The sequence below is a fragment of the Indicator indicator genome, chromosome 28 (assembly GCF_027791375.1).
Source record: "Indicator indicator isolate 239-I01 chromosome 28, UM_Iind_1.1, whole genome shotgun sequence".
Classification (NCBI taxonomy): Eukaryota; Metazoa; Chordata; class Aves; order Piciformes; family Indicatoridae; genus Indicator; species Indicator indicator.
The window spans coordinates 90,255-114,585 of record NC_072037.1 but is presented as its reverse complement, the minus strand read 5'-3'; the positions used below and the strand labels follow the sequence as shown (position 1 = coordinate 114,585).

The window sequence follows — 24,331 nt, the reverse complement described above, 5'->3', positions numbered from 1 at the left end:
TGGGGGACACCACTAGTGCCTGGCTGCCAGCTGGCAGTGGCACCATTCATCATTACTCTCTGGGCTCAGCCCTCCATCCAGTTCTTAACCCAGCACAGAGTGCTGCTGTCCAAGCCATGGGCTGCCAGCTTGGCCAGGAGTTTGCCATTGGGGGTGGTGTCAAAGGCCTTGCCGAAGTCCAGGCAGACTACATCCACAGCCTGCCCCACATCCAGCAGGTGCTCACCTGAGCATAGAAGGAGATCAGGTTGGTCAGGCAGGATCTGCCCCTCCTAAATCCGTGCTGGCTGGGCCTGATCCCTTGGCATCCTGCAGGTGCTGTGTGATTTCATTCAAGATGATCTGCTACATAATCTTGCCTAGCACTGAGGTCAGGCTGACAGGCCTGGAATTCCCTGGCTCCTCCTTCTGGCCCTTCTTGTGGATGAGCATCACAGTGGCCAACTTTCAGTTATCTGGGACCTCTCCAGTGAGCCAGGAGTATTGAAAGAGATGGACAGTGGCTTGGCCAGCTCATCTGCCAGTTCCCTCATTACCCTAGGATGGATCCCATCTGGTCCCATAGACTTGTGGGGATCCAAGTGGCTCAGCAGGTCTCTTACTGCTTCCTCATGGATTTCAGGGAGACTGTACTGGTCCCTGACTCCATCTGCCAGCTCAGGAGGCCAGTTGTCTGCAAGACAATGTATCCTACTACTGAAAATTGAGGCAAAGATGGTATTTAGTACCTCTGCCTTTTCCTCCTCTTTTGTTATTATATTCCCATCCATGTCCAATAAGGAGTGAAGGTTGTCCTTGCCCCTCCTTTTGTCATTATTATATTTATAAAAACATTTCTTATTGTCCTTCACAGCAGTCGCCAGTCTAACTGGGCTTTTGCCTCTCTTTCTCCTACATGACCTAGCCACATCCTTAAACATTTCCTGTGCTGACTCTCCTTTTTTCCAAAGGTGATACACTTTCTTTTTTCCCCTTAATTCCTTCAGAAGTTCATTACCCATCCATGTCAGCTGTCTACCCCGGCGGCTCCTCTTCTGGCACATTGGGACAGCCTCTTCCTGGGCCTTCAAGATTTCTTTCTTGAAGTAGGTCCAGCCCTCCTAGACCCCTTTGTTTTTAAGGGCTGTTTCCCAAAGTTACTTTCCCAGTTAGTTCCTTAAATAAGCCAAAGTCTGCCCTCCGGAAATAGAGGTTTTGTTGATGTCCCTCCTAGTTTCACTGCATATTGAAAACTCAATTATTTCATGGTCACTGGACCTCGGGCTGCCTCCGACCACCATATCTCCCATCGGGCAGGCCAGGGCAGGGCAGCGCAAGGCTGTGGCCAGGGGGGCCGCCATAGAGCTCCGGGTGTGCGACGGGCGGGGCTAGAGCGGCTCCCGGAAGCGGCCGCTCCGTTCCGCTCGGCGCTGGCAGGCGCGGGGTGATGGCGGCCGGTGCGCAGGGCGCCGGGCGGATGGGCTGCGGCCCCTGAGGCGCCACCATGTACTCGACTGCTGCTGCTGGTGCTGCCGCCGCCTCCTCGCCGCCGCGACGGGATTTCATCTCCGTCACCCTCAGCCTGGAGGAAGGGCTGGGGCCCGGCAGCTACAATAACAGCAAGGCCTGGAGGCGGCGCTCCTGCTGGCGGGTGAGGGTGGACGCCGGGCAGGGAGAGTACTCGGGCGCGGAGGATCCGGCCCGGGGTGTGTGGGGAGCGGTACGATAGTGGCGGGTACCTCCGTGCTGGCTGCTGGGGACACCTGGCAAAAGGGAAGACCTCGCTGGGCTGGGAGGGACGGGCTGCAGGGAGGGGCCGCTGAGGGCTGTCTCTACTCTCGGGTGCAGCTGCACTGTCTGCACTGTGACCCTGGCTTGGGGCCACCCCTGCCGAGCTGGGGACGGTGCCCAAGCTGTGTGCGCTTGACGATGGGGGTGCCCTGAGCTCTGGGGAGCGGTGGCACCAGGCTGGCGTTCTGGTCTTAGCAGTACTTAGGTGGCAGATCATCTCCTGGCAGGGGTTGCCGAGTGCGGGCTGGCTGAGGGTGCTCCAAATCCATTCAGTGTTTGTGTGGAAAGCTGGAGCAGGGGGAAACAGTGCGGGAATCGACCCTCTGGAGGGGAAGGGGAGAGTTGGTCTTGGTGTCTTTGACCCTTATTTTAGGACTTGAAGGGAAAGCCCTGTCCTGCGTCCTGAGAGAGTAAAGGGAATGATTCCCCTTTCTGCAGGAAGACAGGGTGTGAGAAGGGGTCTGTAGCAGAGCTGTGTGGAAGCAGCCTTCTTGCCTTAGGTATAGGGAGTGGGCAGGCAGCTTTAACGGGGATGGGGTGGGAAAGTGTGAGCCAAAGGGACAAAATAATCCTTGTTACAGGTGGGGGATGAAGTATGGCCACCTATGGAGGCATCACAGTGGTCAAGTGAAGTGTGTGAAGAACTTGATTAGGGACACAGCAGACAGCTTCTACCAGCTAGGCAGTGTGGGAATAGGTCACAAGATGTCTGGAGACATTCAGAACCTGCCTGGATGTGTTTGTGTGCAGCCTGCTCTAGGTGTACCTGCACTAACAATGGGGTTGGCGTTTCCCTATCAAAGAACGAGCAGTGGATGTCTGCAGCTGGAAACCTGCACACCTTTGTATTTCTTGTTCTGAATGAACCGAGAAGTTTATGTGTGATTCTTTATGTGCTGCTCAGTGTTCTTCCTCACACTTCTCTCTCAGCAGAAATGGAAGCAACTTTCTCGCCTGCAGCGCAGCGTCATCCTCTTCCTGTTTGCTGCCCTGGCTGTCTGTGGAGTCATTTCCTACACCAGCATGGGGGAATCCTGGAAAAGTAAGAGCCCAGGAGAACTCAGTGTTACTGCAGTGTGGGGCTGTGTTTAAGAGCTTTACAGTTCCTACAAGTGTTTTTAATTCTGATTGGCAGTTCCTGGGTGCAGCCATAAAGTGCAGTTGTGGGATGGCTTTAAGTGCTGTGTTTCAGTGACCTTTGCTGCTGACTCAGCAATATTTCTTACTGTTTATATGCACTCGAGTAATGTTTTGGTTTAGTTAATTGAAATTTGAGACTGGAGGGTTTTAAAATAATTGTGTTTGTACATATTTGTAACCCAATCCTAGCCATTAGAATGAGGTCACGCTCTCTTGGGTCTGGTTGTCCATCAGATACTCCAAGCTTTTCTGCCATCTGGAGGTACATTTACCTTTGGTGTTATCTTGATGCCTGTGTGGAGAAGCTTACAGGACAGCAATTTCCAAAGAAGCCTGTGCCTCGTAGCAGCCTCCCTGTGTGTTTGGGAGAGTGTCTAACAGTGAGTGTGTGCTTCTCAGTGCTTTGTGAATGGAGCTGCAGCTAGTGCCTGAGTGCAGCAGACTGTCAGAAATGTCTTGCTGGAGCCTGTCCTGTTGATTCCTTGTGCTGAGCATTTTTCTTTGTGTAGGCTTAGTCAACAAATCACAGGATGATCAGAGAACCGAACCAGACATTCCTGGATTGAAGCTGGCAAATCCAGCTGTTCTACCAGAACCCCAGAAAGCAGATGGCAACCTTGGAGACTACCCAGAGCTTTCACCACAGGTACTATGAGAAGAGGGGAGCCTTACAAAGCTGCCAAAGGGTTTTATGAAAGCTGCAAGCAGTTTTTGGTTTCAACAGTTGTTGGGGAGAAGGGCGTTACAACTCTCATGGAATCATAGCATGGTTTGGGTTGGAAGGGACCTTGAAGATCATCCAGTTCCAACCCCCTGCCATGGGCAGTGTGTCGGTGTGAGCTGAAAATTCCCCCCCCCACCGACAATAACCAGGCTAGCCCAGTCTGGAAGCAAATGAAGGCTGTATTTACAAGCAGAGTCTAAAATCTACAATGAAATGCAATGAATATGTACAAATATACAAAATTCACGCACAACCGATCTCCCTTTGCTTCCCCCCAAGGGGACCCTCCCAAAGGGGCCTCCCTCTCCCAGGAGCTTCCCCCCCCAGATCCCCCTGGACAGAGAAGCAGAGTTAGTTAAGCAGAAAGTTGTTAACTTAGCTGCCAAGGTCAGTGTGTGTTATCTTCAGCCAGAAGAGAAGAAGAAACAGCAGCCAGACAGCCCAGCAACTGCCCCCACTGCCGAATGCAGAATGTGCAGAATGCCCACTTTGTTTTGGGTAATAGTTCTTAAACATTTCTATCTATCCAATGGAAGTGTTTAGAACAATCGTTATTTTGCTTTCTTACACCCAATAGTGACTTATTTACATTCTTTCACTTTCTCTGTTCTGAACTTTGCAAGGAAAAATTAAAAAGACAGTTTCAAACCATCACAGGCAGGGATACCTCCCACCAGGCCAGGTTACCTCATCCAGCCTGGCCTTGAACACCTCCAGGGAGGGGGAAGCCACAGCCTCCCTGGGCAACCCGTTCCAGTGTCTCCCCAGCCTCACTCTCAAGAATTTCTTCCTCATCTCCACTCTCAATCTCCCCTCTCAAAGCCATCGTCCCTCATCCTGGCACTCTCAGCCCTTGGCAAAAGTCCCTCCCCAGCTTTCTTGCACTCAAGCTTGCTCTAGGAGGAATGCTTTCCTCTCAGCAGAATTTTGGTAGAGTGTTTCTTGCCTCTCCCTTTTACATTTCAGCACCCAGTATGCTATTTCCTAACCACTGATATCTGGGAGTGCCAGGACTTTGGGTTGCAGTGACCTCGTATTTCAGGCTTGACTTTCCTGCCATGATTCATTGGGGCTGGGATTGCTCTGGGCATCACTGTTGTGAGGAGCCCAAACAGTCCTGGCTAAAATGAGACCCAGTGAGAGCCAGTGCCACACTGAGCTGGAGCAGCTCTTCTGCTGGCTTGAAAAGCAGCAGCAAACAGAGCAGATGTTGATAGGTGTTGAAGGCAGCAGGTGCCACCTGTGGGGATGTGAGAGGAAACATGAACCAACCACCTGTGTTAATGCTGTGGTGCTCTGCTGTATTTACCTCTTGAGTTTGGGGCCTTCCGGTTAAGGACTACAAAATCTTGTGTTCAGTCCTGCCCTCCTGGTGCTCAGATGTCCTTGCAGCACTGAGTGTTGCCTGATGCTGCCATTCTGTCAGCTTTTCTCTGGTTGTTTGGAGTCTTTCTTTATGCTTTTTGCTAATTCTCCTAAAAATTTACTGTGCCTAGTAAATGGAATAAACGTAGCTTTATAAGCTCTGGGCAGTGCCTTGTGTTCAGTGACTTATCTGGTAGCAGCAGAGGGAGTTCAGTTTATCAGTGTGAGTTAAACCAGGTCATTTTAGCAGAATGTTAATATCAAGCAGAAAGCTGAAGTCTTGGTGTGCCTTCTATTCAGGGCAGAACTTGCGTGCTGATATGAGAGCAGAATCAGCTCTGTCTGAAGCTGTGTTTATCACTGGAATGCTGCTGATGTATGGTTTGCAATTTTACCATCTCTGCAACACATTGAGCAGCTTTGGCTGTTTCCCTTTATTTTCTCAGAAGCCACCAAAACTGCCTCATGGTCGCCGTGGTCCTCCCAGTCTTCAGCTCAAGCCACCACAAAGGAATGTGAGGTTGAAGACCCAGCATGATATCAACAAGGCTGTGAAAGGGCCAGTCCAGGCTGAGAAAGAAGAGAAACCAGAGAAATCTGTGATCAGGTAGAAATATTGCCAGCAAGTCCCTGTGCTCCTCTCCTTGTCCCTGACAAGATCCGCTCTAGGGGCTATTTGTGGTCTGTGCCTGAGGTTGGTTTCTTTCCTTGTTCTCAGGGCAGGCCTGAGAGCTCTCAGTGTCTGTGGGTTTCTGCCTTGGGTTTGTACTGAACCTCCTGTACTAGGGTAGAGGGGCAGAATCACCTCCTCTGTCCTGCAGCTTCTGCTTTGGTTCTTCTCTGCTGGTAGAGTGGTGGTAGAGCACAAGAGCCACTGAAGCAGAGAACTTTGGGGAAGATGAGTGGTTCCCCCAGCTCCTGCCAGTGTGGGTGACAAGCAATAAGCAAATGGGAGAATCAAGGAGAAAGAGAGCAAGAGCTGCTACTACAAGAATGTGGTGCCCTACTGGGAGCTCCCACATGCAAGTGGAATTCACAGTCCAAGTTTTATCAAAACACTTTGAAAGAGAACTGGACGCTCGCTACAGTGAACAAAATTTATGGCACCACCAGCAAATACAGAGGAGGCCACAGAGGTGATGAGGGGACTGGAGCACCTTCTGTGAGGACAGGCTGAGAGAGCTGGGTTTGTTCACTCTGGAGAAGAGAAGACTCTTGGGTGCACCTTAGAGCAGCCTTCCAGTACCTGAAGGGGCTACAGAGGAACTGTAGGAGCTGCAGAGGGACTGTTCCCAAAGGCCTGCAGTGACAGGACCAGGGGCAATGGTTTGAAATTGAGCAGAACAGATTTAGATTGGGTGTGAGGAACAAATTCTGCACCAGAAGGGTGCTGGAACACTGCAAGAGGTTGCCCGGAGAGGTGGTTGAGGCTCCATCCCTGGAGATATTCAAGGTGAGGCTGGACAGGGCTCTGGGCAACCTGATCCTGGTGGAGGATGTCCTTGCTGACTGCAGCAGGGGGTTGGACTGGATGACCTTTGGAGGATTCAGTCTCAGTACAGTGCTGGAGTCACTACTGCCTTTGTCTTGGCCAGACTGCGCAGTGGCAGCAGTGTCAATGTTGTCAGTAAGCTCAGGCTGACCTGGCAGAGGCTGTAGATGTGTGTGCAGTTGTGGGCCTGTAGCTTACTCCTTGCTTGCAGCAGGCTAATGATATCGTTCAAAGACTCTTGTGCAGGTGTGGCAAAATCTTCTGCAGAGGCTCTGTGCTGCTGTGGGTGTGTTTGTGCTAAGTGGTAACCCAAGATATTAGTGACTGAAATCTTTTGATTTGGGAGTAACTGGAGTGATGTCATTTGGATATCCAAAAGTCTACTATGAGTTCAAGAGAGGTTCTTAAGATGCAGGACACTGGAGCTGGGTTTGATAAATGTTGGTGTCCTTCTCGGCACCAGCACAGCTGAGCTGATCATAGCAGAGCTGTCTGCAGCAGCATTTTGGCTGTTGTTGTTACCTGAAATCTCTCAGAATGACTTGAGTGGTTCAGTCCTGTGCCTCTGCTCATTCTGAAACTGTAGAGTTAAACTGGTGGCAACAGAAAAGCTCAGGAGAGCAGGGGAAACCTGGATTGGTACAAATGCAAAGAAAGAATGATACCTTAGGGTGTTTCTGTGAGCCCTAAGGTATCATGACTGTAAACAACAGAAACTTTTAAATGTCCTGCTTCCCTTAGGAGGTGAATCTTGACCTCAAAGGCAAGGTGCCTGTGTGTTAAACAGCATGGTCAAGATTAACTGATCTTAGTGTGAGCTTGGCTTGACTGGAAATCCATCCTGAAAGGAGATTTTGAATAAAAACCCTGGAAAAAGGGATTCATACAATCACAGAATGGTTCAGGGTGGAAGGAACCTTAAAGCTCATCCAGTTCCAACTCCCTGCCATGGGCAGGGACACCTCCCAGGTTGTTCAAGGCCTCATCCAGCCTGGCCTTCAACACCTCCAGGGAGGAGGCAGCCACAGCCTCCCTGGGCAACCTGTTCCAGTGTCTCCTCAGCCTCACTTTCAAGAATTTCTTCCTCATCTCCAGTCTCAAACTTCCCTCTCCCAGCTCAAAGCCATTGTCCCTCATCCTGTCACTCACAGCCCTTGTCACAAGTCCCTCCCCAGCTCTCCTGGAGTCCTTTCAGGTACTGCAAGGCTGCTCTGAGGTCTCCCTGGAGCCTCCTCTTTTCCAGGCTGAACAGCCCCAACTCTCCCAGCCTGTCCCCACAGGGGAGGTTCTGCAGCCCTCTGATCATCTCTGTGGCCTCCTTTGGACCGTCTCCAGCAGCTCCAGGTCCTTCTTGTGCTGGGGGCCCCAGAGCTGGAGGCAGTGCTGCAGGTGGGGTGTGAGCAGAGCAGAGCAGAGAGGCAGAATCCCCTCCCTGTGCTGCTGCTCTCCCTGCTCTGGATGCAGCTCAGCACACAGCTGTCTGCTGGGCTGCCAGGGACCATTGCTGGCTCCTGGGCAGTTTGTCACCAACTGACACCCCCAAGGCCTTCTACTTCAGGCTGCTCTGCAGCCACTCCTCACCCAGCCTGGATTTGTGCTCAGGATTGCCCAGACCTTGCACTTGGCCTTGTTGAACTCCATGCCTCTGTGGTAGCAGAGAAGGCTTTTGTCAGCCCTTGGAGTAAAGCAGCTACTTGCGGCAGCTCCTCCCATGTGCTTGGTTATGGGTTTTTGGTGACCATCATTTGTGTGGTGTTGTGAGATGTTGGTGGCTTCCATGATGCTTTCAGACCTGGTAGATAATAAAATGCTTCTGATGCAGTATTCTGAGGTTTTTAGTTATTTTAGAAGCTTTCTATGAAATTCCATTGCCAGGATATTCCATGACACATTCCTGTAATTGCAGCCTTTCTTAATCAAGGCAAACTTCTCAGCTGCAAATTACTTTCTCTGAACAGAAAAATGACCAGAGACATTTTGAGCCTTAATGCAGAATCCAGCTCCTGTTTTAGCCAAGGATCATGAAATCAATGCAATGCAGAGATAAGTCTCATACATTTGCCTGACTTTCTGTGATCAAATTACGTCTTAATTATAACCCCTTGTGTTTGCAGCTGGAGAGGAGCAGTAATAGAACCTGACCAAAGCCCTGAACCTCCATCTAGTAAAATGAAAGAAGTAGAAAAACCTTCATCTGTGGAAGCTGAAGGGCAAAAGGAGCCAGGTGAGTAGGAGAGTTAATGATCCCTTCATTTCTGTCCACTTCATGGTTGAAGTTGTGCAGTTCCCCCCCCCCCCGACATGCATCCATTTCATTATCAATTTAAGGACACTAAAAGGATTATTTACCTAGAACATTCAAGCTTCTCACTGTCTTTACTCCACCACAGCAGCCTTTGTGCTTATTAGTCTTCAGAATGTGAAAATTTTAGTGTCAGATCTGTGAAACACAACCTCTGGGAGGCAGCAACCTGTCCCATCTTTTCCCCGGGAAAGGACAGTGTAACTTGGAGAGCAGCACAGAGGAGAGGGACCTGGGGGTCCTGGTGGACAACCAGATGCCCATGAGCCAGCAATGTGCCCTTGTGGCCTGGGGTGGATTAGAAGGGCTGTGGTAGGTGGGTGAGAGAGGTTCTCCTGCCCTTCTACTCTGCCCTGGTGAGGCCACATCTGGAATACTGTGTCCAGTTCTGAGCCCCTTCAGCTCAAGAAGGACCTCAGTGTCCTGCTTGAAAGAGTCCAGTACAGAGCCACAAATCTGCTGCAGGCAGTGGAACATCTCCCTGTGAGCACAGGCTGAGGGAGCTGGGGCTTGGAGCTTAGAGCAGAGGAGCCTGAGGGCTGCCCTCATTGCTGCTGCTAAAGATGTGCAGGGCTGGAGCCAGGCTCTGCTCAGGGGTCTCCAAGGACAGCACAAGGGGCACTGGGGGCAAGCTGGAGCAGAGGAGGTACCATGGGAACAGAAGGGAAAACTTGATCTTTGTGAGGGTGCTGGAGGCCTGGAGCAGGCTGCCCAGAGAGGCTGTGGAGTCTCTTTCTCTGGAGACATTCAGAACCCACCTGGATGTGTTCCTGTGTGACCTGCTGTGGGTGACACTGCTCTGGCAGGGGGGTTGGACTGGGTGATCTCCAGAGGTCCCTTCTAACCCTTGACGTTCTGTGACTCTGTGACAGTGCACAAAGACAGGGCCTGAAAGGCTCTTTTCAGCACTGGTTTTCGTCTGCAAGAACAGGCCAAGTGACTTCCTCCCTAAATGAAACTGAGCTGTTTTTAAGGTTCACCAAGATGCTGTAGAAGTTGTTTTTGCAGGTGCTGTCCTTAGCAAAGCAGCTGTTGCTCTGGGTTCATGAGGGAGCTCTAAGTGTGGCACGTTGCAGTGTCATCTATTGGGCTTTTTCTGTGTATGGAGTCAGTCAGTGCTGCTTGGTGTTTTGCACTGGAGAAGGCTTTGTTTATCATTTTTCAGCCTTTCAGCTGAGGGGTTTGGTGTTGCTGGTGTTGGCTTTCTAACAGAAATTCATCTTCATGGGAGATTGCAATCAGCGATGTCAGCAGGACCATGAAAAAGCCCTGGCTTTGCCTGAGGCGGGACATGTAAACTTTGTCCTGACTTTAAATTCGGCAGGAAGCAGTGAATAAGGCAGGGAAGATGAAGGAAAACTGGTAGGTGGTACCTGAGTGGAGAGTTACGTGTTCAGCAGCTGGACTACAGCTGGTTTAACCAATCTTGACCCTGGTATTTCCTGACTTCTAGGTCTTTGAGCAGCAGTGATGCTCTCCTAACAGCCATGCATGTGATTACAGCAGTGTTTGATTTGCAGAAGTGACTTTTTATTTTACTAGGGAGAGAACTTTTTACAACCAGTGACATGAGAAGACAAGGGCTGATGAGGACAAGTTCCTGCTGGGGAGATTGCCATTGGGCTCCAGAAAAAAATGTTTCCCTGTGAGAACAGTTGGAGATTGGAATCATCTACCAAACGAAGTAGTGGAGTCCCCCACACTGGACAGTTAAAAACTCAGCTTGCCAGAGTGCTGGGCCAGCTCATTTCAACTCTGCTGTGACCTAGAAAGGTTGAATCAGACCATCCTTGGGGTTCCTTCCAAGCTGGTATTCTGGGATTCCTGGATTGCTGACCAGAAGCACTGGCTTGTTATTCTGCAGAGGAGAGAATACTCTGAGGATGGTTTTGGCCCTTACACTGATCATTTAGTGCAGAAGAAATTTTGTTTTGGGTAGAGGGCAGCAAAATGTGGCTTGGTGTTGCTGTGCAAGCCCCCTGCAGCAGTGCTGAGCAGTATTTGTCCTTTGGCAGTGCCCATCAACGAGCGCCAGCTGGCCGTCATCGAAGCCTTCCGCCATGCCTGGAGGGGCTACAAGGCCTTTGCCTGGGGCCATGATGAGCTAAAGCCTTTATCCAAGTCCTACAGCGAATGGTTTGGCCTTGGGCTCACCTTGATTGATGCCTTGGATACCCTCTGGATTCTGGGCTTAAAAGAAGGTAATTTTGGGGTTTCCCCTCCCTCTCCTCTTTCCTCTCTGCAGCAGTGCCTTGCTGTCTGTGCAGGCAGTGATGCGCAGAGCTCTTTGGGGGGAACATTTTGTAGAATCATAGAATGGTTTGGGTTGGAAGGGACCTCTAAAGGTCATCCCAGTCCAACCCCTTGCACTCAGCAGGGTCATCCTCCAGTAGATCAGGTTGCCCAGAGCCCTGTCCAGCCTCACCTTGAATATCTCCAGGGATGGGGCATCAACCACCTCCCTGGGCAACCTGTTGCAGTGTTCCAGCAGTGTCCTCTTAAAGCACAGAATGCTTCTTGGAATAGAACTTTTATCCAGAAAAAAACCTCTTCTGTTGTATATGAGAATGGATGTGTCTGCTGTGAGGAAGATATGGATGAATCTCCTGTGTGTTGTTGTTCCTGTGCCAAACCCCTAGTGGTCTTTGTGTCTTTGCCACTGCAGCCTTGCTTTCTTCCCAGCAGGCTTGGGCAGCTGGCCTGTAAGCTTTTAGGCTGTGTTTTACCACACCCAACATCAGGATTTCCCGTCTGGGCTTAAGAAGGTTGTTTCTGTAAGGAGTCAAAGAATGGAGCAGGGCAATCTTCATTAGATTCATAGATTTGCAGAATGGCCTGGGTTGGAAGGGACCTCAGAGATCATCTATTCCAACCTCCTGCCATGGACAGGGATACTTCTCAACTAAACCTTGTTGCTCAGAGCCTCATCCAACCTGGCTGTGAACACCTCCAGGCAGGAGGCATCCACAACCTCCCTGGGCAGCCTGTTCCAGAGTCTCACCACCCTGTACTGAAGAACTTCCTGAGCTCTAGTCTAACCCTGCTCTGCCTCAGCTTCAAACCATTACCTCTTGTCCTGTCTCTAGGCACCCTCATGAAAAGTCTCTGTGCAGCCTTCCTGCAGGATCCCTTCAGGTACTGGAAGGCAGCTCTGAGGTCCCCCTGGAGTCTTCTCTCAGGCTGAACAACCCCAGCTTCCTCAGCCTGTGCTCTCAGCAGAGGATCTGACCCCTTTCCACTGTTCCACTGCTCTGCTCTGTACTTTTTTCCTAGTTATTCTGGAAGTGGCAAAGTCAGAAACCTTCCCAACAGATTTTAAAGAGTAAGAGAAAATCTCTACAATTCTGTTGGAAAAAAAACCCACAAAGCTGCTTAATCAGTGCTAAAGTTTTGTTGCTGTCTGCTTTTTGGGGTTGTTTTATTGGTGTTTGTTATGGAGCTGGGTTGTTTTTTTAAAGCATTTAAAATGTGTGGGGCTGTATCTGTTGAAGCTGGACAGCAGCCCCCTTTGCAGCTTATCCATCATGCAATTTCCTCGGTCAAGGTAGGAAGAACAGAGCTGCTTGTATGGGGGCAGTGAAGGTCTTGCAAGGTTCACTTCTACCTTTGAAGCTTGTATAAAAGATTAAATAAGGCAACAATTCTATCACGTGTCTGCAGCTCTAGGTCTGATCAGGCTGTCCTGAAATTTCTTCCAGCTGACAATGTCCTGCTTTTTTATACAGAGGAATGAATTGTGAACTTCATGGAGCTTTTCAAATCAATTATTACTTAGACATGGTGAAAATAGGCTCTCAGTGCAGGCTTCTTCAATTTTATGGTACTTCTAGTTGCATTAGAAAGCTGCTGGGGTTTCTTCTGGAAGGGGGGGTTGGACTGAATGATCTCTGGGGGTCCCTTCCAATTCCTGACATTCTGTGATTCTGGGAATGCTGATGCTTCTGTGCAGGAGGACCCTCCCTTTTCTGTTGTACTGCCAGATACTGCTGAGATTTCTCTGGTTTTTCTCAGCCTACCCAACATCCAAGTTGTTCATGAGGGCACAGAGGTGTCCCTTTGCTTTAATCTCCCACGAAGTGGCTTCCTTTCCTGGGAAGCTGTTGTTCTGCACCTGCTCACAGGCAGCTGTAAGGTAGCTTGAGGTCACTCCTGCCTCTGCCTGTGAAAGCTGAGCTAATTCACAGGCACTATGAATCCAAACCCTGTGCAAGAGCAGTCCTGGAGGGATGCTGCTAAGTTGTTGAATCTGAAATGGCTTTTATTATTATTATTTTACATTTCTTTTTGAAACAGCGGTGTGAGAAACACTCAGTTTTGTTTCTGGAGAAAAAATTGCAGGCTACCAGGATTTGAGGCCACACCTTGAGTCTCGTGTTCAGCTCTGGGCCCCTCACTCCAGGAAGGACATTGAGAGGCTGGAGGAGGTCTAGAGAAGGACAACGAAGCTGGGGAAGGGCCTGGGGCACCTGGGCTAGAGGAGGGGCTGAGGGAGCTGGGGGTGTTCAGGCTGGAGAAGAGGAGGCTGAGGGAGACCTCATTGCTCTCTACAGCTCCCTGAAGGATGGATGGGGGGAGGAGGGACAGCCTCTGCTCCTTGGTGGCAAGGGACAGGAGCAGAGGAAATGGTTCCAAGCTGCACCAGGGGAGGCTGAGGCTGGATCTCAAGCAATATTTCTGCCCTGGAAGGGTTCTCAGACATTGGAAGAGGCTGACCAGGTCAGTGCTGGAGTCACCATCCCTGGGGGTGTTCAAGCAGCTGTGGACCTGGTGCTTAAGGACATGGTTTGGTGCTGAGCCTGCAGTGCTGGATCAAGGGTTGGACTGGATGCTGTGACTTATTTATTTAAAGAGGGATAAGCATTTCCACTTTTTGCAGCATGGATGAGTCAGGTCTGATCTTTAGTTGTGGACATTTGTAGTTTACAGTTGGGAAGTCAGAGCAGCCCTTTGCTTACCTTTTTGGAAATACTTGTTTTCCTGGTGACCCTAGATCAGAAACTTGGAAAATCTCTCCAGTAGTTGTAGGGTTGCACTGCCAATACTGGGAATGTCATAAATAATGCTCTGTGGTCAGTGCTCTCCTCGGAATATGGCCATGTCTGCTACCCTGGTTTTGGAAAGAGAAGGAGGGGATGACACTGTGGGTGATGCTTTGGGCTCAGGCTCCACCTGGAGATCTCTCTTAGGCAGATGTTTTCTGTGTGATTCTGTAATTTTAGGGGTTCAGGCAGGTGCCCAGAAGACTGCTAGAGAGAAGGTGTTAGTGATTGTTAACAGCTGTTAACTGAAAATGTTGTCTTGGTTATCTGGGGTGATAACAGCTTTGGTTTAAAGAAATGGGAATCAAAAGTTCAGAAGGCTCTTGTGGAAGTGTAGCTGATTGCCTGACAAGCCAAGATCTCGATTTCTAGTGGGTTTTAGAAATAATTCCTCAACTGCTTTTTAATTTAGACTATTAGGAACTTTTTATTTAAGCCAATAGTAGTGAAATTTCTTCTAGCATGTGCTCATCATTTTCGTTTTCTACCTAAATGAATGCTGTCTGTAGACAGACCCAGTTAAGTGCCATGGATATGTGGGGTACTGTTGTTTCTGGTCTAGCTGGAACATGCCAAATGACCTTTTATGTTTTGCAGAGTTTGAAGAAGCAAGAAAATGGGTAGCAAATGATTTAGTGTTTGATAAAAACGTGGATGTGAACCTCTTTGAGAGCACCATTCGTATCCTGGGGGGCTTGCTGAGCACCTACCACCTCTCTGGAGATAGCCTCTTCCTGGAAAAAGCAGTGAGTGCCCAGATTTCACAGAACCTACATCATGCACCCCACCTGGGAGAGAGCAGAGGGAAGGTCCATCAGAAAGGGAAATGTTCGACAGTTTTGTATTTGAAGTATTGGGAAAGGGACCATTAATCTCCTCTTGTGCTTGTCAGCTCAGAGCACTGCTGTGTTTGAGCTGCCATTCTTACCTGCCTGCTCCTCTCTTGATGAGATGACCTGCATAAAGTTCATGAAACAGAAAGGAAGGAAATGCTGGGCAAAGAGGTGCCCTTTGTGTGAGTCTCAGCAGGATCAGCCACCTGGCTGGGAGCAGTCAGTGACCTCAGAATTGCATAGGGACTGCAGACTGCAATGAGACTGCAATAACAGGAGCCAGGCAGAAGCTCTGTAACTGTTACTGGGAATAAATCCTTGGCCCTCCCTAATTCTTGGCTCTCTGGCACCATCTGAAGCTGAGCCACTCGTCTCTTTTCCTGTCTCCTTGGTGCAAGGCAATGCAGAGGAGTGTAGGTGTGTGCAAGTTTTTTATTTGCTGGTTTGTTTGCTGTGTTGTGCTGTGCTCTTGGCTTTTCTCTAGAAAGACATTGGGAACAGGCTGATGCCAGCGTTCAGGACCCCCTCCAAGATCCCATACTCTGATGTCAACATCGGCCGGGGCACCGCACACCCGCCCCGCTGGACCTCTGACAGCACCGTGGCAGAGGTCACCAGCATTCAGCTGGAGTTTAGGGAGCTCTCTCGTCTCACTGGGGATGAGAAATTCCAGGTATGGAAGAAGCATTCCATGGTTGTTTTTTTTTTTTTTTTTATTTTCCCACTTCTCTACAGCTCTTTCAGCCCCTCACCTTTGGTGACAGCGGTGCTATTGCAGGCCATAAAAAACTACTGTCTTTCAGAAGCCACATCTATGTGGAAGCTTGAAGGAAAGGAGATAATTTGAATTGTTTCAGAGTACTTAAATGTACCCGAACACTGTATTTTGAGAGTCACAAAGCCCTAGTTCCTATTGTATAGAATCGTAGAATGGCTCAAGTTGGAAGGGACCTCAGAGATCATTTGCTCCAACCCCCCTGCCATGGGCATGGACACCTCTCAACTAGACTCAACTGCTCAAGGCCTCGTCCAACCTGGCCTTGAGCACTCCCAGGGAGGAGGCATCCACAACCTCCCTGGGCAGCCTGTTCCAGAGTCTCCCTACCCTCCTGCTGAAGAACTTCTTCCTCAGTTCCAGTCTAACTCTGCTCTCCCTCAGCTTCACACCATTCCCCCTTGCTCCTGTCTCCAGACACCCTCATGAAAAGTCCCTCTGCATCCTTCCTGTAGGAGCCTTTCAGGTACTGGAAAGGTAGCTCTGAGGTTCCCCTGGAGTCTTTGAAATACAAAGCATTGCCTGAGCTGAACTTATGTCCCTGATGCTAATTTGAGGAAGAAGAGTTCTCAGGCTGAAGCTGCTGGCCACGTTTTTGTGCATCACTCACACCTGTCTCTGTCTTGCTCTGCTCTGTCTCCCAGAGAGCCGTGGATGAGGTGATGAAGCACGTTCACAGCCTCTCAGGGAAAAACGATGGACTAGTGCCTATGTTCATAAACACCAACAGTGGGCAGTTCACCCACCTGGGTGTCTACACTCTGGGGGCCAGAGCTGACAGCTACTACGAGTATTTGCTCAAGCAATGGATTCAGGGGGGGAAAAAAGAAAATGAGTAAGTCCCTTCCTTTTCCCTTATTGGTGAGGGAGTTGTGTGAGCTGTGAAGTTTGCTGCTTAAAGAAAACGTCTCTGCCCAGCAGTCAGTTGCAAAGAGCACTGCCTGGACCACTGCGTGTCACCAAGCAAGCAAGAGACCTGTGGTGACTGGGGTTGGACTAGATGACCTTTGGAGGTCCCTTCCAACCCAGATCATTCTATCGCTTGATGTAAAAACAGCATCAGAGTTAAGGTTTGGTCTCAAAAGTTCTGTTCCTCAGAGAAGTTTTCTCCCTCAGTGCATCAAGTGTGAGGAGTGGGCAGGTGAAGGCAGTGACTTCTTTGCAGTAGAGGTGGAGCAGAATTAGACATCTCTGAACTACTGCTGAGGCTTCATTTCACCAGTGCTAGCTTTTTTCTGTGGGGTTGTTAGAGAATGGTGAATTCTACAAGTTCATGGAGGTGGGAATTTTAATCCTTAAGGAATAGATGGAGTCTGTATAAACTTTGCTTTGGGTCTCACATTTCCCTTATCCGCACTGAGTAAGTGGATGAAAATGTTTGCAACTGAAGATCTTGGAAAAGATGTTTTCGCCAGAACAAGACAAAAACTGCCAGCAGGTTCTGCCTGCTGAGGCCACTTGTGCCTGCTGGGCTTGGTTGTGCCAAGGAGCTGGATGCCTGCAGCAGACCTCCTGCCTCTCTGAGGCACTGCTTTTAGACATTGCTACAAAGGAAGCTTGCAGCACTGCCTTTACTAAGCCACCCTCCCTGGAACTGGAGAACCACTGTCTTGGGGACCCAGGACCTCTGGCAGTCTGTGAACTCCCGGAAGTACTCTGCAGGATTTTTTGCCACACAAAAGTATTTTGAAATGAGGGAAATGCAGATTAAATGCTGTGAGATGGGAGTGGACAGAGGTTGGGGGAGATTGCTCAGAATCACTGAATCTCTATCTTTGGATGGAGACATTAAAGAAATTACTCAGATTAGCCTGAGGGCAAATCTGATTTGATTGATTCTGCTTCAGAGTAAAGGGCTGAAGTAGAGACCTCCAAGGGACCCTTAGCAGCCTGGTTTTGTTGTGACTTTAATTAGCTGTACTTCTGAGGGTTCCTGAAATGCAATCTGGTTACTGCATGGACTTAGAGCTGGGGGTGGACTTTCTTTCCTGTTTCAGTATAGGGTTTACTTGGAAAGGAAGCTGGACACTGCTCCATGGTGGTGGTCACTCAGGCATGGGGACTTGCAGGGGTGTTTGTCAGGTCTTACATTTAGTTCAATATTCTCTTCAGACTGAGATAGCAGCCTGCAAAAGGACTGTGCTGAACATCACCTGTGATTAAATGTGTATGAGCCAGCTGGGAATGGTTGTAATTCACAGGCTGTTGGAAGACTACATGAGAGCCATAGAAGGAGTGAAGAAGCATCTTCTTCAGAGATCACAACCCAAGAAGCTGACATTTGTAGGAGAGCTTGCTCATGGCCACTTCAGTGCCAAGATGGTAAGGAGTACAACTGCATTTAAAAAACAAACCAACAAACAACAGCAAAAGAAAACCAGGAACACCACCACCAAACCCCATAAGAGCAGGCAAATGCAAAGGTTCTCTGCTGTCTTCCTCCCCCCTTCTTTCCCGCCAAGGGACAAAGAAACAACCAACCAACCAGCTGGAAAAAGTAGTCCACAAGACAGTCAAGACTGTGTGTAGTGTGGTGGCAAGTACTGAGTAACAGGTTTGCAGATAGTACTCACCTGTGCAAAGCAGGAGCCTGGTTCTTTTTGAGTTATTCTAAGTCACAGAATGGAAAGAGACTTCAGGGCTCACCTACTCCAACCCTTTGCAGCTCTAAGGTCCCCCTGGAGCCTTCTCCTCTCCAACCTGAACACCCCCAGTCCCTCAGCCTGTCCCCAGAGCAGAGGTGCTCCAGCAGCTCTCTGTCCTTCTGCAGGGGACACCAGAACTGGAGGCAGGATTGGAGGTGAGGTCTCCGCATAGCAGAGTCAAGGGGCAGAATCCCCTCTCTTGCCCTGCTGGCCAGACTCCTCTGGCTGCAGCCCAGCACACAGCTGCCTGCTGGGCAATCCTCTTACATTCCTGTAAACTGAAAATTTTGGTGCTGGAGTCAGATTTCTGCCTTTTTTTTTTTTTTTTTTCTTAATGTTCAATGTCTGAAACTGCTGAGGCAGTGCCTGGTTTATGCATTATAAGTGCAGACTCTCTGGACACTTTGCACACCTGGCTTGTGGACACTTTGCACACCTGGTTTTCAGCTTTGTCCCCAGAAGCAGTAGGTGACGTAACATTGTGTTACTGGGTAAAAAAAGTCTGCTCATTTTGGAGGGCTTCTGCCCATTCCTGATGTTTGTTCTACTGTGTAAAGCCAGGATAGTTTTTGCTGCAGGGAACATGGGTTGATGTTGTCCCTCTGCTCTTAGTTTGTGCATCCCTACCCTTTAACATGCGTTTTATGATCTTTCAGTTGAAGATCTACTGAAGTACAGGTGCTGGGTGTGTTGTACCAAGTAGCAGCTAAGAAATAAATGTCCCTGCAGTCCTTTCATTGCTGCAGCTTTGCCTTGGCAGAACAAGCAGGAAGGCTTTTCACATGGTCATCCTGAGGTGCCCCTCTTCCCTGGCTGCATGAAGAGCCCAAAATGTTTTGTTCAAGGTGCTCAGTATCTGTGGCATTTGGCTGGCTGTAAGCAAGTTCAGGAGGTTGGTGCTGGGAGCCAGCTGTGTCCCAGCCTTCCTGTGCTGGTTCACAGACACCAGAGGTAGCAGCTTTTTACTGCTCCAAGGAGCGATGCTGCCAGGAATGGGGAGGTGTTCAGGCAGAGATGTGTTTGAAAGCTTAGCAGCTTTCCTCTTGGGTCTGGTGAGCTCTGCAGGCAATGCTAAGGAGTGTGGGCAGCAGGGCAAGAGAGGGGATTCTGCCCCTTGACTGCTCTGCTGAGACCTCACCTCCAATCCTGCCTCCAGTTCTGGTGTCCCCAGCAGAAGGAAGATGCAGAAGCTGTTGGAGAGAGTCCAGAGGAGGTCACAAAAGATGATCCAAGGGCTCGAGCAACTCTTCATGAGGACAGGCTGGGGGAGCTGGGGGTGTTCAGACTCCAGGGCACCTTAGAGCTGCCTTCCAATAGCTGAAGGCATCCTACGGGAAGGCTGCAGAGGGACTTTTCACGAGGGTGTCTAGAGACACAGGACATGGGGGAATGGGTGGAAGCTGAGGGAGATCAGAGTTGGTTAGACTGTGGTGAAACTCTGCAACAGGTTGTCCAGGGAGGTTGTGGATGCCTCCTGCGTGGAGGGGTTCAAGGCCAGGCTGGATGAGGCCTTGAGCAGCTGAGTCTAGTTGAGAGGTGTCCATGCCCATGGCAGGGGGTTGAAGTAGATGATATCAGGTCCCTTCCAACCTGAGCTATTCTGGGATTCTGTGGATGAGGAAAATCTCCTTCAGCTGATCTCTCCCCCCTTTCTAAAGCTTTGTTTGTGGCTGACTCCTGTTGTTATTTTATGTTAAAAACTAAGGAGCAAACTGATCATCTGAATTTCTGTTGTCCCTTTAGGTATCTCTGTTGAGAAACCTTGAGGTGGTTCTGCCCCCCTGCCCTCTTGAGCTGGTATCAAATGCGTACTTCTGGTACTTCTCCTCCCCTTGCCCTGACCTGAAACCTTGTATTATCTTCTCCAGAAACTTGACCTAAAACCAGAGTCCTGAACATTTTTCAGCTGAGTGATGCCTTCTGTAATAATGCTGCCTGCTTTGTGCTGCCTCCCATCACGTTGTCAAAAAGTTACCCTAAAGTTCTTGGTACCTGAAATGAGCTTTGAAGAAGAGAAAGAAGACAAAAGAGGCAGCTGGGCAGAGAGGCAGCTGCACTCACAGGCACACACATCTGCACCTCTGCTGTGTCAGCTTTGCCCCAGTCAGAGTTGTCTTGTCTTGCAGGATCACTTGGTTTGCTTTCTGCCTGGCACTCTGGCCCTGGGAGCTCACAATGGCCTCACTGCTGATCATATGAAACTGGCTGAAGCCCTCATAGAAACCTGTTACCAGATGTATGCTCAAGTGGAGACAGGTCTGAGCCCAGAGATTGTGCACTTCAACCTTCATGCACAAAAGGGCCAGAATGATGTGGAGGTCAAGGTGAGCAGAGGGCTGGAATTCAGTGATTTCTTCCACTCCTGGACCTCCCAGCTGATGTTGGTGATGTGCTGGTGTGGAGCAGATGTTCTTCTGCTGTCTGGCTTCTTGCTGCACCCTGGCCTTTGTTTTTAATTGCCCTGCAGTGTATTGAGAGGCTGACTGTGATGGTTTAGGGGCTGGGTGCCTTTAAGAACCACAAAGTTATAGACGTCCAGGAGGTGAACCAGAAAGTGTATTTCATTCCCATAAGTCCTGCATCTCTATAAAACTGGCTGCAGAGTCGCTCTTCTTCCCTTTTTATCTTGCTTTCTCTTCCTGGGAGGATGCACAGGCTGTTAGCTCTTGCAGGGAAGGCCTGGTGTCAGCCTTGGCAATGCTGCCACTTAGGCCTGGAGCAGCCTAGTTGGGCCAAGCCATATATTGGCTGCATCACAATGGTTTTGTATGGGGGGGTGAAGGCATGGGTTTATTGGCCTGATTTAGAGGGAGGTTTGTGTGAAGCTTTGGCCTAAGGAGAACTGTGGCCTATGGGTTTCTTAGTATTTTATATGCTTTGTGCTGTTTCATGTAGTTGTGAATAGCCTTTCCATTTATACTTTCCAATCCTATCCAATCCTTTGTGTGTTTTTCTTTTACCCCTTTTGGAAGAGGTAAAAGAGCAAATCTGCCTCACTGTAAACTAAGACAGTTATGCACAACAAACCCTTGGGAGCAGGTGGAGATGGGAATTACTGTTTTGCTCCCTGCAGTCCCTGAACAAATTCCCTGTCTGAATTATTTTTGCATTTTTTTTTCCTCTTGCAGCCTGCAGACAGGCACAACTTACTGCGGCCAGAAACTGTGGAAAGCCTTTTTTACATGTACAGGTTCACTGGTGACAAGAAGTACCAGGACTGGGGCTGGGAGATCCTGCAGAGCTTCAACAAGTACACACGGGTAAGGCCAGCTCAGAGCCACCTGGGGCTTGGGGAATCACCTGTGGGGAAATTGGTCAGAACATGGAGTTCAGGTCACAGAATCACAGCATGGTTGAGGGCTGGAAGGGCTCTTCAGAGATCATCCAGTCCAAGCCCCCTGCCAGATCAGGGTCACCCAGGAAAACATCCAGATGGGTTCTGAATGCCTTCAGAGAAGGAGAATCCATGACCTCTCTGGGCAGCCTGCTCCAGGCCTCTGCACCCTCAGCAAAGAAGTTCCTCATGTTAAATGGAACTTCCTGTGTCCAAGTTTATGGCCATTACCTCTTGTCCTGTCAATTGGGGACTGCTGACAAGAGTCTGGCCCCATCCTCCTGCCACCCACCCCTTAGATATTTGTAAGCATTGATCAGATCTCCCCTCAGCTTCCTCTTCTCTAAGCTAACCAGCCCCAGCTCTCTCAGCCTCTTCTCACATAACAGGTGTCCCAGTGCCCTCAGCAGCTTAGTGGCCCTGTGCTGGGGCACCCAGAACTGCAGACAGTACCCAGGTGAGGCCTCAGCAGCACGGAGTAGTGAAGGAGCAGAACCTGCCTCAACCTGCTGGCAGCACTTCTCATGATGCTCCCCGAGATGCCCAGTTCATGCAGCGCCTTGCAGGGTGAGGTGCTCCCTGCTCAGTACACTCAGGGAAAGAGCATTGGTGACAACGTGCAGAGGCTGTGTGCAGGCTGCCAAAGTGTCTCTTTGTCTTGCTGGAAGCTGTTGGAATCCCTGTGCAACTCCAATTACTAGGAGTTTGGGGCTGAGAAGGACATGACTGTATTGAAAGAACCCTTAGGTTCACACAATGGCCTGAAAGCCTTACCAGAGAGGAGTTCTGTTCCTCCTGCCAGCAGTGCTTCTGCAGCTACTGCTCTGAGATGCTGTCAAAGTGGGGCCTAGATGCCAGTGGTCACTAAACATCCATGGTCTGATGTGGTGCTTTGGCCACCTCTAATGCAAAAAATTGCACCTTTTGTACATTTGTCCAGAAACTTGAAGGAGATCATAGAATAACAGAATGGTTTTGGTTGGAAGGGACCTCCAGAGCTCATCCAGTCCAACCCCCCTGCATTCAGCAGGGACATCCTCCACTAGATCAGGTTGCCCAAAGGCCTATCCAGCCTCACCTTGAATATCTCCAGGGATGAGACCCCAACCACCTCCCTGGGCAATCCTTGTACAGAACTTATTCTTGCAATACCTCTGTAAATTAACCATCACTGGACATTTTGTTTCATTTTATCCTTCTGGTTTCCTTTAAAACGCAAGATTTTTTCCAGTGGCTGCAGTAAGTTGAGAGCAAGTGTGGACTGAAGCCCATGCTGGGCTGTTCCTTGGCACTTAATTTCTTCAAGTGCATCTGGATGCTAGGAAGTAAAAAGAATTATCTGAACACACAGAGTCTGCTTTTCTTTTGGCACAGGTCCCCACAGGTGGTTACACTTCCATTAACAATGTGCAGAACCCTAGCAATCCAGAGCCACGGGATAAGATGGAGAGCTTCTTCCTTGGGGAGACACTCAAGTACCTGTTCCTGCTCTTCTCAGATGACATTGACTTGATCAACCTCGACAAGTTTGTGTTCAACACAGAAGCTCATCCACTCCCTATCTGGGTGCCAGCATAGACTGAGTGTCAGCAGACCTTCCAGGGGTGGCATTTTTATCGTCAAGTCACTTTACTTTTCAGGGTTTGAGGAGAGATGCTGCACTGCGCTGTGTTTGGTTTCAAACAGGCAAAACCGTTAGGGAAGCATCTCTGCTTTGGAGAAGTCACATCAGTCTTAAAGCTAATCCCTGCTTCTGGGATGGCCAAGCTGTGCCATGCTAAGCCCATTTCCTGGCATTGATGATGAGGTTCAGAGGATTGTGGTGTGGACCATGACATTCCTGAGGCTCTGGTGGAACAGGCCTCACTTTTGTCCGTCTTACTAAATGTTCATTAAATACCAGGAGCACAGCTTGGTGTTGTCCAACACAGGATTGGCCCTGCAGAGGAGGAATAAACCTGCAGATCTCTGGTTTATTTTGGACTTACTGGAACACCAGTAACAGCACCATCCCTTCTTAAGAAGGGTGCTTCAGCTGCTGTTTCAGGTGGTCAGGGGAATCAACAAAGAACTGTGACAGTGTCCAGGCAGAAGAAAACTCTCGCCATTGCCAGTGGTACTCTGCACTCATTCCAAGCTACCCAGCTGTGCTGCACCGGCTGAGGAGAAGGAAGTGGCAGCAAAGCTTCTGTTGTACAGTGTCTTAAGTTTCTAGAGCACTTTGAACAATCTCTTCAAGCTGTGGCTAAATTGAGTGATGGGAGAGACTTTGCTGCTGGTTTGGCTCGAAGTGGTTTAGAATTTTGTAGAGGTATTGCAGTTTTGTAGCTGACCTGCAGGAATGCGGGAGATAATGTGAAACACAAGAACTCCACCTGCATTTTAGATGTTCTTTGCATCAGTTAGACTCAGGTATTCTGACTGAAAGCTGCTTTCTGAGGCTGGGCACTGAGGAAGCTTGTCAGCACATGAGGTGCAATTCTATGTCAGCCTTTCTGTCCCATCCTGTCCAGATACTGCATTGCAAGGTGTTGACTCAAGACAGGCTTAGAATGCACAGCAAACTTCTTACTCATCATTGGTTAGACTGGGGAAATAATAGTGCTGATCTTTGGGGTTTTTTCCCTCCTTAGGAGTACTTTGGGTAGAAGTATTTTTCATTAGTGGGATTAAAAGCAGGTAGTCCAACCGCACTGCTGCAATTCCTGCTCCCAGTGAAATCTGGTCAGTTGCCTGAAGACCAGGCAGGTCTGGGTTGAGCCTTCTGGGAGCCCAGGGAGCTTGCATGTCTTGATGTGCAAATAGATTTTTATGCCATGAATTGGAAATCAGCTTTCTGTAGTGCTTTTCCTTCTGGTTCTGTAGATACTTGAGCAGTCTGGTGTTCATAGATGAATTATCAGAAACGTGCT

At 49.5% G+C, this 24,331-nt stretch overlaps 1 protein-coding gene across 1 annotated transcript; it reads left to right on the top strand.

Annotated features, from left to right (window-relative positions):
• Window positions 1-1,483: 1,483 nt before the first annotated feature.
• Window positions 1,484-24,331, top strand: MAN1B1 (mannosidase alpha class 1B member 1). Its single transcript, XM_054393300.1, has 13 exons — window positions 1,484-1,630; window positions 2,704-2,812; window positions 3,420-3,556; window positions 5,446-5,606; window positions 8,606-8,715; window positions 10,809-10,994; window positions 14,430-14,578; window positions 15,150-15,338; window positions 16,085-16,275; window positions 17,642-17,762; window positions 20,212-20,409; window positions 21,214-21,345; window positions 22,794-24,331. The coding sequence occupies exons 1-13, from the start codon at window positions 1,484-1,486 to the stop codon at window positions 22,995-22,997; spliced, it is 2,034 nt and encodes a 677-aa protein (XP_054249275.1). The 3' UTR covers window positions 22,998-24,331.

Excerpts from the sequence above, each read along its gene's own strand:
- MAN1B1 (XM_054393300.1), top strand. The coding sequence starts at position 1,484 with ATGTACTCGACTGCTGCTGCTGGTGCTGCCGCCGCCTCCTCGCCGCCG. Across the intron at positions 3,557-5,445 it reads ACCCAGAGCTTTCACCACAG|AAGCCACCAAAACTGCCTCA; the intron begins GTACTATGAGAA and ends TTATTTTCTCAG. Across the intron at positions 14,579-15,149 it reads GCCTCTTCCTGGAAAAAGCA|AAAGACATTGGGAACAGGCT; the intron begins GTGAGTGCCCAG and ends GCTTTTCTCTAG.